The sequence below is a fragment of the Odocoileus virginianus genome, chromosome 9, assembly GCF_023699985.2.
Source record: "Odocoileus virginianus isolate 20LAN1187 ecotype Illinois chromosome 9, Ovbor_1.2, whole genome shotgun sequence".
Lineage (NCBI taxonomy): Eukaryota > Metazoa > Chordata > Mammalia > Artiodactyla > Cervidae > Odocoileus > Odocoileus virginianus.
In genome coordinates this window covers 6,293,142-6,309,699 of record NC_069682.1, presented here as the reverse complement: position 1 = coordinate 6,309,699, position 16,558 = coordinate 6,293,142, and the positions used below count along the sequence as shown (strand labels likewise).

Here is a 16,558-nt window from a genome sequence, read left to right as displayed (position 1 = left end):
TCACATCACGTTGCTAGGATACCGACCACTCTGAGCAGAAGATCACAGCCTTTCGGGTCTTTAAGGGGCTGGGGGAGAGAGGCGAGGAAGCTTGCGCAACTCAAAGGGCGGCTCCAGGTGGGGTCTTCCCGGCACCTCTGCGGCCAGGTGAGGGGCGCCAGAGTAGGGGGCGGGGACAGAGCCGCCTGCGGGCGGCTGCTTCCGGACACGTGGCTGCGCTCGAGCCCAATGGGGGACCTTGACGTCACCCCCGCTTCCTCACCCTGGCAACGGGCGGGCGGCTACTTCCGGTGCTCTGAGGGCTCTGGGCTGATGCGGGTGAGTGTCCCTCCTTCTCACGCTGTCCGCGCGGCTGCGGCCGCCGCCGCGCGCTCGCTCTGCCCCGGCGCCGCGCGCTCTCCAGGACGTGCCCTCTGGGCCAGGGAAGGGCGGCGCGCAGGATGCTCCTAGCCGAGGGCGGTGCCGGAGGACGGGACCCGAGGCGTCCCTCGTCCCCGATCCCTGGTCGCGCGTGGGGCCCGTCCCGGCGCCCGCTCCCGGCTGCTGCGGCCCGGCGGCCTCCTCCCCTCTGCAGGGAAGGGGCCGTCTGTGTCTGGGGAGGGGGTCCTGGCAGTCCCTCACACTCGATGCGGTTTCGGGCTGCGGTTTCTCCGAGTTCCAGGTTCCCGGAGAGCCGGGAGTGTGCGCCCCGGTCCTGCGTGGCCGGTCGGGGCAGAGCAGCCTCGTAGTATGTTGAGCCCCGCGGGAAGTTAGCGTTTACTGCTCAGCTGGAGAAGGGAGAGGAAAGGACCGAGAGGATGGAGCAGGAGTAACCTGAGAGGAGGGTGGGGAACAGGAATTGGAGGTGCCTTGGAAATAGAAGGCATCGTGTTTCCGGGAGGAGGGAGTTCAGCTTCATTCGCCTCTGGAGGGGAGGGGAGGGGAATGCAAAGTATTTTTGGGGACCTTGTGACTGGGATCACTGTACACGAAACTAAGGAATTTTTATACACTTGGGAGTTTAATAATTTGCTTTTGTGTTTGAGTAAAGCTTTCCCCCCCGCACTTATAAAAAAAAGCAGTGCATGCTTATTAACGAATATTTGGAAAATGAAGAAATATTTAAGAAGAGATAATCAGTGATTCCACCAGCCCAGCATTTTGGCCTTTCTACGTTTTAAAAAATTGCAGATTCTTAACCTACATAGGATTATGAAAGTGAAAGTCACTCAGTCCTGTTCGATTCTTTGTAACCCCATGGACTCTACAGTTCATGAAATTCTCCAGGCCAGAATACTGGAGTGGGTAGCCTTTCCCTTCTCCAGGGGATCTTCCCAACCCAGAGATCGAACCCAGGTCTCCCGCATTGCAGGCGGATTCTTTACCGGCTGAGCCACCAGGGAAGCCCACTAAGGATTTTAGTGTGTACAAAATAGGATTTTAACTAAGAAGCATGTTTTGTACATTGCATCTATTGCATGAATTTTTTGAGATATTCATAAAATTCCACCTTTTAAATTTAAATTTCAGTGGCTTTTAGTATATTCACAAAGTTGTGCACCTGTCATCAGTATCTAATTACATGACATTTTCATCACCTCCAAAAAATCTCTGTATCCATCACAGTCGCTCCTCATTAGATCTCCTTTCCGCTTGTTCCCCCAGCTTTTGGCAGCCACTAGTCTACTTCGTGTCTGTGGATTTTCCTTTTCTGGACATTTCATGTAAATGGAATCATACAGCATGGGGCTTTCTGTTGTCTTGCCTTCTTTCACTCAGCATAGTGTTTTCAAGGTACACCCTTAACCTTTTTATGGCCGAATAACATTCCATTATATAAATATGCAGCATTTTGTTTATCCATCATCAGTTGATGAACATTTGGATTGTTTCCAGTTCCTGACTGTTACGAATAATTCTGCTATAAACATTCATGTACAAGTTTTTGTGTGAACGTGTGTCTTCAGTTATCTTAGATACATCCCTAGGGATGAAATTGCTGGGTCACGTGGGAACTGTTTACCTTTTTGAGAACTCACAGGTATCTTCCAGAGTGGCCTGCACAAGAGGGATATAAAGATTCTGATTTCTGTTTATCCTTGCTGGCATTTATTCTTTTTGATTATAGCCTTCCGTTGCTTGTGAAATGGCATCTTGTAGTTTTGATTTGCATTTCCTTGATGTCTCATAATGACGAGTATCTTTTCTTTGTGCTTATTGGCCCTTTGTATGTCTTTGGAGAAATGTCCATTCAATTCCTTCACCCATTTTTAAATTGAATTAAATTTTTTTTTAAAGAAAATTTTAAGTTGTATGAGTTCTTTATATAGTCTGGACACAAGTCCCCTTTCAGATTTGCAATATTTCTTCCATTCCCCACCTCTCACTCACCCCTCCGCCATTTTGTGGAGTATCTTTTCACTTTCTTGAATGGTGTTCCTTGAAGTGCAAAAGTTAAAAATGTTGGTGAAGTTCCATTTATCTGTGGGTTTTGTTGTTGTTTGTGCTTTTGGTGTTATGTGTAAAATCATTACTGAGTCCAAGTTCATGAAGGTTTACTCTTTTTTTTTTTTCCCATAAGAGTTTTATGTAGTTTTAGCTCTTACATTTAGGCCTTGATCTATGTAGAGTTAATTTTTGTATATGGTGTGAGGTAGGAGTCCAGCTTTCTTGTGCATGTGGCTCTCCAGTTTTCCCAGCACCCTTTGTTGAAAAGACTGTCTTTTCCCCATTGAATGACCTTTGGCACCTTTTTAAAATAAAAAACAGTTGACCATAAATACATAGATTCTCTATGTTAGGTATTTAAGACACTCTCAGATTTTTGTTTTTCTTAATTATCCTATGTTAAACACAGCATAAAAGGCATAAAACTTTTTCTATATTTAAAATTATTTTGGTAGAAAATGTTTTCTGAAGTGGAATTACTGGGTCGAAGATGAAATAAGTATGTTTTGGAGCTTATTTAATGAGGCATTACAGCTTCAGTCTCATGATAAGAGCAACAAAACGCTTCATCAGCTGCTGTAGCTTAAGGGCTGGATTTCTCTAAAAGCCTTTGCTGTAAGATGAATGGATTCCATGACTTCCTTCCTCCTTCAACTGCTTCTAAAAGGCTAAGTAAACCTAGAGTGAAAAACTTCAACACCAGAGGCAAACAGGACATATGGTAGTCTTTTAAATAGCTTAAAGAAAAAAAAGAAATAGTGTCATCACATGCCGTAGGAATATGAAACAATATTTGAGAGAAATGGAGTCAAGATTTAGATCTTTAGGCACTGATTTGTGCCATGAAAGTCCCTGAAGCAGAAGCGGTGTTTTATTCTGAGTTTCTTTTCTGGCCTTGATAATCAAGTTAGTTTACATGCATCCTGGTCACCGGGACAGCGAACTTAAATCTTCTCTTTTTAGTAAGTAGTACCCAGTTAAAAAAAAAAAAAAGAATACGAAAGGTTATTAGATAGAGAAAAATCAAGTTTCCCTTTCATCCTTGCCCGTCCCTCTTCTCTAGTCTCCCAGTATTCTTTAGAGGAATTTGTGGGACTATTATTTGTGTCTGTGTAGGCTAGTTCATATATAAAGTATCTCTGGAGAGGGTGTATACAGCATTATACATTTTAAGGCTCTTGATACTTTCTGACAGATTCCTTTTCAAAACGGTTACATCAGTTTATGATGGCAGTACAGTGCTAGTTAGTTTTTTTTTCTTGTTCTTTTTTTTTTGTATTTCTTTGGGTATTCTTTCTTTAATATTGCCTATCCAGTTTATATTTCCTCTTTTATGTATTGCCTGCTCATGTCTTTTGGCATGCTGTTTGTCCTGATTGGCATTGTCCTTTATGAGATTTACTCTGGCAGCCTTTTGTAGATGATTGTTTTATGACAGCATGGGTTTGGGGAGAAAAGTTAATATGCTTTCTGTAGCACTTAAGCTAAGAGGTATGTGAGCTGAGCAAAGGTCAAGGCAGTGGGAAAAAGGAAGTTAAATGCTTGAGAAGAAATCTATAGGATTTGGAAACTGGGCACAGTCCAAGATGACTATAAGGTGAGTTAGAAAGGATTGGGCTATTAGAAGTAAGGAGTAATGTAGAAAGAATTAGATTTCTGGGGAAAGGTGAATTTGTTTTGGGTAGGCTAAGAGTTTGGAGGATCCAGGTTGAGCTCTCCAGGAGACTTATGGCTAGAGCTTAAGAGGGAGAGTTAGGAATCATCTGGTTTACTGAGAGGATCATTTTGAAAACTCGATACTCAGTGAAGTTGCTGAAGGAGGCATATGAGACTTAAGCCTTTGGACATTCTGTTTGAAAGTCAAGCCAGAGAACAAAGATGAGAGGGGTCAGAGGGGCCTCAAAGAGCTAGGATAGTAGACTGGCATGCTTGCCAAGGAGAACAGGATATCTAGAGAATCAAAGGTTGCAAGCTGAAGACTGTTCAAAGATGCCATTAAGTTTGGTAACTTGGAGAAGATACATCTTACAGGTAAAGATATAATTTATTGGGAGGAAAAAATACACTCTCCCCACACAACAGTTTTATTAAGATAAAATTCATTTATCATATTATTACCCATGTAAAGTGTACAATTCATTGGTAGTTATTCAGACTAAATACCATGCAGCTGTGACCACAACCAATTTTAGAACATTTTTATTGCCTCTCCTCCAAAGAAATCCTGCCCCCATTAGCAGTCACTCCTCAATTCCCCTCTGTCCTCCTAGCCCAAGGCAACCACTAATCTACTTCTGTCTTTTTAGATATGCCTACTCTGGATATTTGATATAAATGGAAACATATGTGGCCTTTTGTGTCTTACTTCTTTCATTGTGAAACATATGTGACCGATTGTGTCTGACTTCTTTCATTGTTTTCATGATTCATTCATGCCATAGTGTGTATCAACCCTCCATTCCTTTTTATGGCTCTATAATGTTCCATTGTCTAAATATACCACACTTTGTTTTTTGGGGGGGGGTGCTTTAAAAATACAAATCTTAGGGTTCTGGATATCAGGAGTAAGAGATGGGTTTCACTGGGCTAAAACCAAGGTGTTTGTAGGATCTTGTTTCTGCTAGAGGCTCTGGGGTAGAATCTGTTCCCTTGCCTTTTCCAGCTTCTGAAGACTGCTCACATTCCCTACCTTCTGGCTCTTTCCTCTATCTTTTCAAAGTCAGCAACACTAGGCTGAGTCCTTCTCACCTGGACAACTCTCTGCTTCTCCCTTTCAGGCCTCCCTCTTCCACTTTTATTTTTAAATTTAAATTATTTATTTATTTATTTTACTTTACAGCATTGTATTGGTTTTGCCATACATTGACTTGAATCTGCCATGGGTGTACATGTGTTCCCCATCCTGAGCCCCCGCTCCCAACTTCCTCCCCATCCCATTCCTCTAGGTCATTCCAGTGCACCAGCCCTGAGCATCCTGTATCATGTATCGAACCTGGACTGGTGATTCATTTCACATATGATAATTTACATGTTTCAATGCCATTCTCCCATATCATCCTGACCTCACCCTCTCCCACAGAGCCCAAAAGACTGTTCAATACATCTGTGTCTCTCTTGCTGTCTCGCATACAGGGTTATTGTTACCATCTTTCTAAATTCCATATATATGCATTAGTATGCTGTATTGGTATTTTTCTTTCTGGCTTACTTCACTCTGTATAATGGGCTCCAGTTTCATCCAACTCGTTAGAACTGATTCAAATGTATTCTTTTTAATGGCTGAGTAATATTCCATGTTGTATATGTACCACAGCTTTCTTATCCATTCGTCTGCTGATGGGCATCTAGGTTGCTTCCATGTCCTGGCTATTATAAACAGTGCTGCGATGAACATTGGGGTGCATGTGTCTCTTTCAGTTCTGGTTTCCTCAGTATGTATGCCCAGCAGCGGGATTGCTGGGTCATATGGCAGTTCTATTTCCAGTTTTTTAAGGAATCTCCACACTGTTCTCCATAGTGGCTGTACTAGTTTGCATTCCCACCAACAGTGTAAGAGGGTTCCCTTTTCTCCACACCCTCTCCAGCATTTATTGCTTGTAGACTTTTGGATAGCAGCCATCCTGACTGGCGTGTAATGGTACCTCATTGTGGTTTTGATTTGCATTTCTCTGATAATGAGTGATGTTGAGCATCTTTTCATGTATTTGTTAGCCACCTGTATGTCTTCTTTGGAGAAATGTCTGTTTAGTTCTTTGGCCCACTTTTTGATTGGGTCATTTATTTTTCTGGAATTGAGCTGCAGGAGTTGTTGTATATTTCTGAGATTAATCCTTTGTCTGTTGCTTCATTTGCTATTATTTTCACCCATTCTGAAGGCTGTCTTTTCACCTTGCTTATAGTTTCCTTTGTTGTGCAAAAGCTTTTAATTTTAATTAGGTCCCATTTGTTTATTTTTGCTTTTATTTCCAATATTCTGGGAGGTGGGCCATAGAGGATCCTGCTGTGGTTTATGTCGGAGAGTGTTTTGCCTATGTTTTCCTCAGGAGTTTTATATTTTCTGGTCTTACATTTAGATCTTTAATCCATTTTGAGTTTATTTTTGTGTATGGTGTTAGAGAGTGTTCTAGTTTCACTCTTTTACAAGTGGTTGACCACTTTTCGCAGCACCACTTGTTAAAGAGATTGTCTTTTCTCCAGTGTGTATTCTTGCCTCCTTTGTCAAAGATAAGGTGTCCATAGGTACGTGGATTTATCTCTGGGCTTTCTATTTTGTTCCATTGATCTATATTTCTGTCTTTGTGCCAGTACCACACTGTCTTGATGACTGTGGCTTTGTAGTAGAGCCTGAAGTCGGACAGATTGATTCCTCCAGTTCTTCTTTCTCAAGATTGCTTTGGCTATTCGAGGTGTTTTGTATTTCCATACAAATTGTGGAATTATTTGTTCTAGTTCTCTGAAAAATACCATTGGTAGCTTGATAGAGATTGCATTGAATCTATAGATTGCTTTGGGTCATATACTCATTTTCACTATATTGATTCTTCCAAACCCTGAGCACGATATTAAATATACCAGACTTTGTTTAACCAAGGTCTGCTCATGGATATTTGAGTTGTTCCCACTTTTTGACTGTTATGCACAGTTCTGTTATAAACATCCATGTACAAGTTTTTATGTGGATGTATTTTCAGTTCTAATGAATAGGAGTGGAATTGCTGGGTCATGTGGTAACTTTGGGCTTCCCAGGTGGTGCTAGTGGTAAAGAACTTGCCTGCCAATGCAGGAGACATAAGAGATAGGGGTTCAATCCCTGGGTCGGGAAGATTCCCTGGAGGAGGTCATGGCAACCCACTCCAGTATTCTTGCCTGGAGAATCCTCTGGACAGAGGATCCTGGTGGGCTACAGTCCATAGGGTAAGGAGTCAGACACCACTGAAGCGACTTCACACACACACACACACACACACACACACACACACACACACGAGTAACTTTATGTTTACCTTTTCAATCTTGGACTTCCCTGTGGCTCAGACGGTAAAGCGTCTGCCTATAATGTGGGAAACCCGGGTTCAATCCCTGGGTAGGGAAGATCCCCTGGAGAAGGAAATGGCAACCCACTCCAGTATGCTTGCCTGGAAAATCACATGGACGGAGGAGCCTGGTGGGATATAGTCCATGGGGTTGCAAAGAGTTAGACATAACTGAGGGACTTCACTTTCACTTTCAGTTTCACTTTTCAAGCTACTGTTGCAGAGGATGGACAAATTGCCAGTGTTTTTTAGATATAATAAAGTGAATTTTAGTAGCATCACCAATAGAAAGTTGCAAAATGTCCATATTCAAACTTATCATTCAGGAACACAGGCATTATAAAAATGATGTATAAAATTGTTTTCTGTTGTGTAAAGCTATATAACATGCATATGCATCTTTGCTTGGAAAACTTTTGTGATGACTGTTATCTCAAAGACTTAGCTGAAGTGTTAAACATTTTCCATATGGATCTATGTATTGATGTGAATATGATTCATCCATTTCAAATAATTATTTGTAATAATGACTACAAATGTGATAAAAATATCACAGGGATATCTGATGTCAATCTACATGATTTACTTTTTACTCCTTAGTTTCAACTGTAGAGATCAAATAATAATTTTATTATTTTTAAATTTAGGATTATCTGTGGTTTGTGTGGCCCTAGAAATTCAAGATCCAGAAAAACAAAACCAAAACAAACCTCTCAGCCAGTATTGTTGACTGGCCGTGTTTTTGTCTGTTCCTTCTCTAGGTGGGTTGAGTGTTGAGAACCTTCAGAATATGGCATTTCTCCTCTTATTGAAGTGGGATCTTACCAGCTTGCCCTATTTTGAGACCTGGACTTGGCTAGTTATCTTGTGTTCTCATAAAGAAATAAATGAATAAAAAAGTTTTTTTGTTTTTAAGTAATACATTCAGATTGTTCAAAATCAAAAGGTGCACAATGGTGAATAGTGGGATTTCCATTTCACCTTTGTCCACCAGTCACCCAAATCTTTTGGTAACTACTATTGTGCTAATTTTTGATATATTCTTCCAGATTGCACTTTGCATATATATTTGGTTGTATTATTTTTTCTTGTCTCCCTCAAAATAAGGTACTGCATTTGTTTCTGTACCATACCTTTTTTTACTTACCAAAATATCTTCAACATTGGTTGTTTCATATTTGTGTATCAATAAGGTTCTCATTTTTTCCAAAAGCAGCTTTTATTTTTAACTACTTTTTTTTATCAAGACATACTATTGGTCTATATCTTTACCATTACAGATACTTCAGTGTGTATGTTTGTAATTTTGGTTGATTTTACCAAATTGACCTTCTTGCATTGTATTCATCTGTGCTGCTCCTTGTAACATGTGAGAATGACTCTTTAACTTGGCCAGTCCAGCTGATATGTGAGTGTGGTTTTATTTTGCCTTTTTCTTTTGAGTGAGGTTTAGCATTTTTTGATCTGTTTAAGTTGTTATATAGTTCTTCTATAAACTGGGATTTGCTCACTTGCCCCCTTCTGCCTTTTGTGTCTTTTTTTGGGACATTTGTTGGAGTTCTGTTACGAATGTAAGACTTTTAATGGGTTCTGAGTTAAACAAAAACTGATGTTGGAGTAGAAATTGCTTCATTTCTAATTGAATTAAAAATATTCCAGTAACCATTGGAAGTTGGAGGCCAGAGTTGTACATTGGCTAGCCTGTCTACTTGAGTTCCTTTCCCAGTGCTGCAGAACTTTGGGGCCAGCATTTTTGGAGGAATTTAGTGAGATGACATGGTTTGCTACATAAATAAATTTCTATCATCTCTGAGAGATGATAGATTGTTCAAGAAACAGCATATTTATTCATCTTACACATGTAATTTTTTTCAGACAAGCTTGAGAAGCAAGCAAATCTCTCACATACATTAAAAATGCCAATTACATCAAAACTTATTTGTTATAATATGTAGATGTTCTAATTTGTTATTCATGAAAAAATTGCATCTGATGACAGTGAGTCAGAGAAAGTTTTATAACTCATACTGCTTGGATGTGTTTTCATTTGAATTGAAGCTTTGAATTTTCCAAAGCCTGAGTTTTAACACAGCTGTTTGTGGGTCTAGTGGGCCCAAGCTCATTTCATGACTTGGTCAGACATCAGGCCTATATAGACTGGGAGATAAACTGCTAATAATTTAAACTGACTTTGTCAACTGACACAGAAATAAATAGTAACCTATCTCAGAGAAATAACCAAAGTCAAATAAAGGTAATTGAGGCAGACCCTTGTGAAGCAGTTGGAAGAAAATCCATCCTCAGAGAGATACTTATCACTACAAAACAGAAGCAGGCATTTTAACTTACTGTTATTTAATAAACCTCAGTGCTCTTTTATAATCAAAATTTATGATTATATGTAAACATTTTAATACAACAGCAAATGTATATATGTATATGATTTTAAATTGTTTGTCCTTTAAATTAGGTGATACATAATAATAATTAAATGGATTCTTTTTAACCAGGAATTGAAGTTAAAATATGATACTGGGCTTCTCAGGTGGCATTAGTGGTATGGAACTCGCCTGCAAATACAGGAGACATAAGAGATGTGGGTTCAGTCCCTGGGTCGGGAAGATCCCCTGGAGGAGGGCATGGCAACCCATTCCAGTATGCTTGCCTGGAGAATCCCATGGACAGAGGAGCCTGGCGGGCTCCAGTCCATGGAGTTGCAAAGAGTCACACATGACTGAAGCGACTTATCATGCATGCATGCACACACAGAGTACCATATTGCAGTGCTTCCAGGCCATTTCTTGTGTGAAGAATCAAGTTAAAATTTTTTCAATCCATTGTTGACCATTGCTTTCATAAAATGCAAAAATAAAACAGAATACCACAAAAACCTCAAAACAAAACTATGAAAGAAAGATAAAAGTAAAAGCTCCTATTTTTATCTGATGTAGCAGATAAAATTATTTCAAAAATATAATTATACCCTGGAAGATGTAAGTTTTAGAGTGAATTAATGTGCCTTTTGTACTTTGAGTCTTTTCTTTGTGAATCTCCAGTTTTTATAGATGGTTTTAATTCTGTTCTATTAAATAGATTATAAAAAGATATGATTATAAACAAAACTTAAGGAAATAGAAAAGAATTAGAAAAACTGTCATTGTTTATTGAAAACATGGATGTAAGACAGTTCGTATATGAATAGAAAATAATCTCTTGCAGACTGATAACCAGCACTAGTCTGTAGACCACACTTTGCGTGACCCTGTTCTTTTGAACTAGTTGGCTGTCACTCTTTAAAGCCCCGTGTCCCTTCCCATTTCTCAATTTAGGATAAGGTACAGATTTTTACCTTATAGTGTGAATCTAGGTGTTTGAGTAGTTTCAATCACATGACTTTGGGATTTTTTTTTTTTCTTCAAATCTCTGTTGATTTTTTAAACGATCCATTTTTCCCCAGTCTGAAATGTGTTTTATCATCATTATTAAGTCAAGATTGCCAGTAGCTTGTGAGCTTGTGAGAAAAATTAGAAGCTTTGTGGTATATGTTGCTTGTAATTCATTTTATTATCTTTTGAGAACCTCAGAAATAATGCTTTTGTGAAAATGAACAAATATTTGCACAAGTATTATTTTAATTTCATGCTTTAGTCTTATAAATTTGCATTTGTTAGCATTACATTGAGCTCTGAAGCATTAAACTGTTTTTCATAAAAAGTTCTCCATAGGCAGAGGTAAATCTGTATGTTGGTTCTTTTTTTTTTTTTTTTTTCAGTTGGATGCATGAGACAAGTGCTCAGGGCTGGTGCACTGGGAAGACCCAGAGGGATGGGTTGGGGAGAGAGGTGGGAGGTTGGTTCATTTTTTTAAGCAAACAGCAATCTTGAGTTCTTATATGTTTTCACCACACACAAAGGACTGTACTTAGGTGAGGTGATGGATGTGTTAACTAACCTAGTGGCAGTCATTTTGCAGTATATATGTGTGTCAAATCCTCAGGTTGTACTGCTTGAACTTATCCACTGGTGTATGTCAATTATATCTCAATAAAGCTGGAGGAAAAAATAAGCAGCAATCTAGGCTTTAAATCAAGGCTCAGTGATGTTGCCAGTGCTGCCTGTGGTTCTCGAATGTCCCAGAGGTTATTAGCGTTTGGTTTGGAGGGAGTAGAAAGTGATATTTAAGATGAGGTTTTCTTCAGTGTAGATAAAATGACAGATAAAATATCTTTTGGACTCAACATGAAGTCTTTTTACAACAGTTCTTTGTTTATACGACTTCAAGACCTGTCAGTGTATAAAGGGATTTAAATTCTAACCTTCTTATACTCTTTGTATTACCCAGTTAAATAACTTAAAATTAGGGGTTTTTCTTGAAAGTTATCTGAGCACAAATTTGTATACGTGTGTGTTAGTGGAAAGAAATGCATACCATCTTTGCCTGTTTTCCTTTAGGGTAATTCCTCTTCTGCAGTCACTTTTGGATGGAAGTATGCACTTTTCCCAATAGAAGATGGTAATCTTGGAGAATGACCATGGAGAAGGGGATGAGTTCTGGAGAAGGGCTGCCTTCCAGATCATCTCAAGTTCCGGCTGTTAAAACAACAGCGAAAGAGTTGGAAACGAAGCAGTCCCATAAAGAGAAACGAGGGGGCTTTGTGTTGGTGCATGCAGGTAAGTTCTGAGTAGCTGAGCTGGAAGACAAAAATAATGGGCTTCCTTGCCTTTGCCTTGGAGTACACCAGAAGTGTTTCCTGTCTGGGCGAGGGACACTGCAGGAGGAGTTGGAACCACAGGTTGACTTGCATAGTGTGAAGGCCTCCCCCGCCAGCTCCCACGTGGAGGGTCTTGCAGTGATGGCACTTCCTTTGGCTCCTTCACTCACCTTCTCTAGTACTTTTACTCCATCTGCATGTGCCTGTTAAAAAGTCATGTCTCACTCTTCGAGATTCTATGGACTTGTAGCCCTCCAGGGATACTGTCCTTGGGGATTCTGCAGCCAAGCATAACTGGAGTGGGTTGCCGTGCCATCAGCCAGGCGATCTTCGTGACCCACAGATTGAACCTGCATCTTTTCGTTTACCTGCATTGGTGAATAGATTCTTTTACCACTAGTGCCAGCTAGGAAGCCCTTTACTCCATATAGTAGATATATTTAGGTATTGTTAAAACCAGACAAAGTAATTGTTTAAACTCTTACTTGTGTTTTTAAAAATAAATTTGTTGAAAAAAACTTTACTCACCCTGTATTTGACTATGTCCATCTTAGAGTGTAATTTATACAATCTTAAAGGTAGTTTTTGCCTTCTTAATATTATAAATGAGGAACCTAAAAACCAGAGCGATTAAGTGGCTTCAGGCACACAGCTAATCAGTAGCTCCAGGCCGAGAAACCATTAAGTGGGCCCACAAGTCCCATTCTAGTGATTTTGGCACTCCGTCAGCCTCTTATTTCTGCTTCAGAGGACCTGGAAGACAGACACAGTGAAGTTCAACCCCTGAGTCCCCATCATTGATACATTGAGGGTTTCCAAGCAGTGCAGCTCTGCCCCTGTCTTTTCTTTTTTTTTCTCTCCCTTTTTCTTTGATGTGGGTTGAGTGGCATTGTTTCTTTTAGTCAGACTGGCATTCTGCCTGATCATTAACCTTTGGCTATAGCTAAACTGAACAGACAAGTTGGGAAGTCTTACAGAATCAAATCCAGAAAAGTCAAACAGTGAACAAAAGGTTCAATTTTCTTTTCTTTCAAATGACTTTTCAAAGAAATGAGGTAAATTTATGTAAACAATTGAAATTCCCAAGCCAGTGTTCCTTCTCCTACACCATGCTGGTGGTGCATCGTTTATAGGACCCAGTGTTATTTTATTCATAGTGAGTGTTTGAAAAATGTGCAGGAAAGCCCTGAGATGTGTAAGCAATAATGCCATCAAGCATTTGATGAGCTGGGAAGGGTTGCCTTCTGTGGTGGTCACTGCAGACTCCCTCCTGTCTCAGACACACACCTCGTGGCAGTGAGTCTTATAGCTGGTGCTGGTACCAGCTGTAATAGGAGGAAGTCTGTGTAATCGGAGGAACTTGTGTGGACCAAGGATGACTTTCCCCTTCTAAATTTTTAGAAGGTCAGATAGAATGATTGATTATGCAGCATTATATACCTTGCACATTTAAGGGACAAAATTTCAATTCCAGTGTAGAGGTTTTGAAACTATTGCTTTTTTTTTTTTTTTGGTATTAAAGGAGACTTGCCCAAATTTTAGTCACTTGAATAGTAGATTCTTGTTTTTCCCTAGATCTGTATATTACCTATACTTTTCATGCTTCTGCTCATCACTCAGTCTTGTCTCTGCGACCCTATGGACTGTAGCCCACCAGGCTCCTCTGTCCATGGAGTTTTCCAGGCAAGAATACTGGAGTGGGTTGCCATTTCCTCCTCCAGTGGATCTTCCCAACCCAGGGATTGAACCCATGTCTCTTGTGTCTCCTGCATTGGCAGGCAGATTCTTTACCACTGAACCATCAGGGAAGTTTACTAGTGCTGTTATCCACACAGTAAAGTTATCTATTTGGCTGCAGTATCCCACGTGGGAAATACTGCTGCAAGGTTGGGGTCTGAGATCTAAGATGGCATTTATTAGAGAACATTGAAGAGAGTCCTCGTAAACATTGGCACAGGTTCTGTGAAGTTTGAGTGCTTTTGAGAAATGGGACTAGAATTTGTGTGTATTATGGATTCCTGTTGTTTGGACTTCTTTTCTGCTTCCTTGAGTCCATTAACCATAGCTTCTTGGGCCCATTCTTTGTCTGCGTTGAGGAAAGATGGGTTAAGTTTGTGTTGTAGTCTGCAGCTTCACAGAAGAAGGCCTGCCTGAGGATTAGAGATGTAGTTCTTTAACCTTCCCTGTGTTGGACCCCTCTGGGGCCCAGCAGGGGCCTGGGAGTGGGTTCTGAGGGGGAGGTTCAGAGCAAGTTAAGGAACTTTGATGAAAGGCCTTTTCTTGGTTTCTTTCTAGTTTTTCTCAGATCCCTAACTAAGCAACGATTAATCCTTTTAGGAAAATAAATTTCAGAGCCTTTCTCTTGAAGTTGCTGAGTGTTTGATTAGGATAGGCAGTGGTGAATATACCATCCCTGATGTTTCAGACACCCTGAGCTACATTCCAGGGGTGAAAGAATGGAGAAGTTAGGGTAGGAAAGGTGATATTGGTGGTGGTTGTGGATAGGATGGAACATCTGTCCGTTTCAAGTTTTAAATAAAACTACCTAGTTTTCTGAAGTTACTCTTAAGTAACTTTCCAAAGTTCAACAGGGAGGAAATTAAAGGCACTCTGCCCTTGACACTGCCTAGGTTATCAGCTCCCTCTAAAAAACACTCCTGACTTTGGGGAAGATTTCAAAAGGAGGAGAGGTCAGCTTGGCGAAGCCTCTTTGGGAACGTAAGCTATTTCTGGTGCCTCTGGTAGGAAAATAGCTTTTGAAAAAGGAGATAAGGCATGGTATTGAAAATGCTTATAGTGCAGAAAGATTTTTAAGATTAGATTATTAAGAGTCCATACACTTAGGACAGTAGTTTTTTTGTCACTCAGAAAGCATCAGTTTGCATGAACTACTTTTATAATGTTAGCAAGGTCTCTGATATCTTAATGATAGTTAACCATTGTTTTTTTTCTTTTTAATTACAGGTGCAGGTTATCATTCTGAATCCAAAGCCAAGGAATATAAGCATGTATGCAAAAGAGCTTGTCAAAAGGTATGGAGAGAATATATTCTGTCTGATTGAAGCATTTTAGTTTTGATCATAAAGCAGCTTTACCTTGAAATTCAAAATTTTAAGGTTTGATTTATAAGACAGACTTTGGCTTGGACCACAAAATAATTTTGTTCATATTTGTGGAGTCTTTTGTTTTGTTTTGTATTTTTTATTCTCCAAATCATGTTTAGATCTTTTCTTTCCTTTCCCAGATCAAAGTCCGTATTTTTGGAATTGTGGGCACATAATCATATACCTTTTAATCTTTGCAGCGGTGTTGAGCTCTATAGGAGGAATAGGGAAAACAGCTCAAAGGCAGCCAATGTGGCTTTCTATGAAGGGAAGAAAAAAATAATAAAAAAATTAAAATGAGTGTTTTTCTTAGGGAGATTATCCTGTGCTTTTTCTTCTGTTTCTCATCACATAGTTTGTATCATAGCAAATTCATTGTCATTCTGAAGTTTAGCTTTGCCTTTGTACTCAGTTGTGCTTTTTTTTCATCTTTGGTTTTTGAGGTTTTGCTAAATTGTTGAATGCTTAATGTGGAGGCAGGAGTGGACTCGGAAGAAATACTGTTTGTTTTTATTTTGATCCTGACTATATACTCTTGTAGGCAAACCTTCCATTACCTTTTATGCAAATAGAATGTTAATTGGACACTACGTATCAAGTAAATAGGGGTCTTTCTCGCTCTTTTCATTTATATTTATTTGCCATTTAAAAAAGATTATACTTAATTAGAGATCCAAGATTTTTCTTATGAATGAAATCTCATAAATGAATGGGAATATTTTGTTACAGTGATTGCATTGTCTTTTTAAAAAATTATAATAAAGGTAAATATTGTTTAAGCTGTTTTATATTTTTAATCTTATTTTTCAAAGTGTGAAATCTTTTTGTTATCTGAAAAGAAATGGCTTACCTTTATAGAAATATAGTTCTGTATATAATGCATTTAGACTGTGTAACCAGACTCCTCAATGTATAGAATAAATGAACTTCTCAAAAGTTTCCTGAGGAATACAGTTCTTAGTTTTTGATCTTTGTTGACTAAGTTGGAGCTTCAATAATTCATTTAAAAATCAGTCTTCCTTCTCTTTCTTTCCTGTCTTATTTATACCTAAGAAGCAAGGTGATTTTGTGACCTTTACTCTCTATAGATTATATTACAAAATAATATTATATGTTTAATTTCAATGTAAAATACCTTATAGAATCACAAATGCTGTTGTCAAAAGTACGCTTTCATCTAAGAGTTCTGAAATGCCTCTGTGACTGAGTCACTGTTTTTATAGCTGGAGTAGAGAGAGTAGCAGGGACTTCCTGGTGGCTCAGACAGTGAAGACTCTGTCCGC

General features: G+C 39.4%; 1 protein-coding gene across 6 annotated transcripts in view; it reads left to right on the top strand.

The window, feature by feature from the left end:
• Positions 1 to 218: 218 nt before the first annotated feature.
• Positions 219 to 16,558, top strand: part of TASP1 (taspase 1) — a 248,285-nt gene continuing 231,945 nt past the window's right edge. For 3 of the 6 annotated variants that reach the window (XR_011489320.1, XM_070471902.1, XM_070471903.1), the window contains exons 1-3: positions 219 to 318; positions 11,912 to 12,130; positions 15,136 to 15,203. Coding sequence is in view for 4 of the 6 variants with exons in the window: in XM_070471902.1 (XP_070328003.1) it covers positions 11,986 to 12,130; positions 15,136 to 15,203 (213 nt within the window). In the remaining 2 variants the exon portion in view is untranslated. Of the gene's footprint in view, positions 319 to 8,071; positions 8,222 to 11,911; positions 12,131 to 15,135; positions 15,204 to 16,558 lie in introns of those variants that run through there. The other 3 variants (XM_070471900.1, XM_070471901.1, XM_070471904.1) reach the window with 3 other exon arrangements.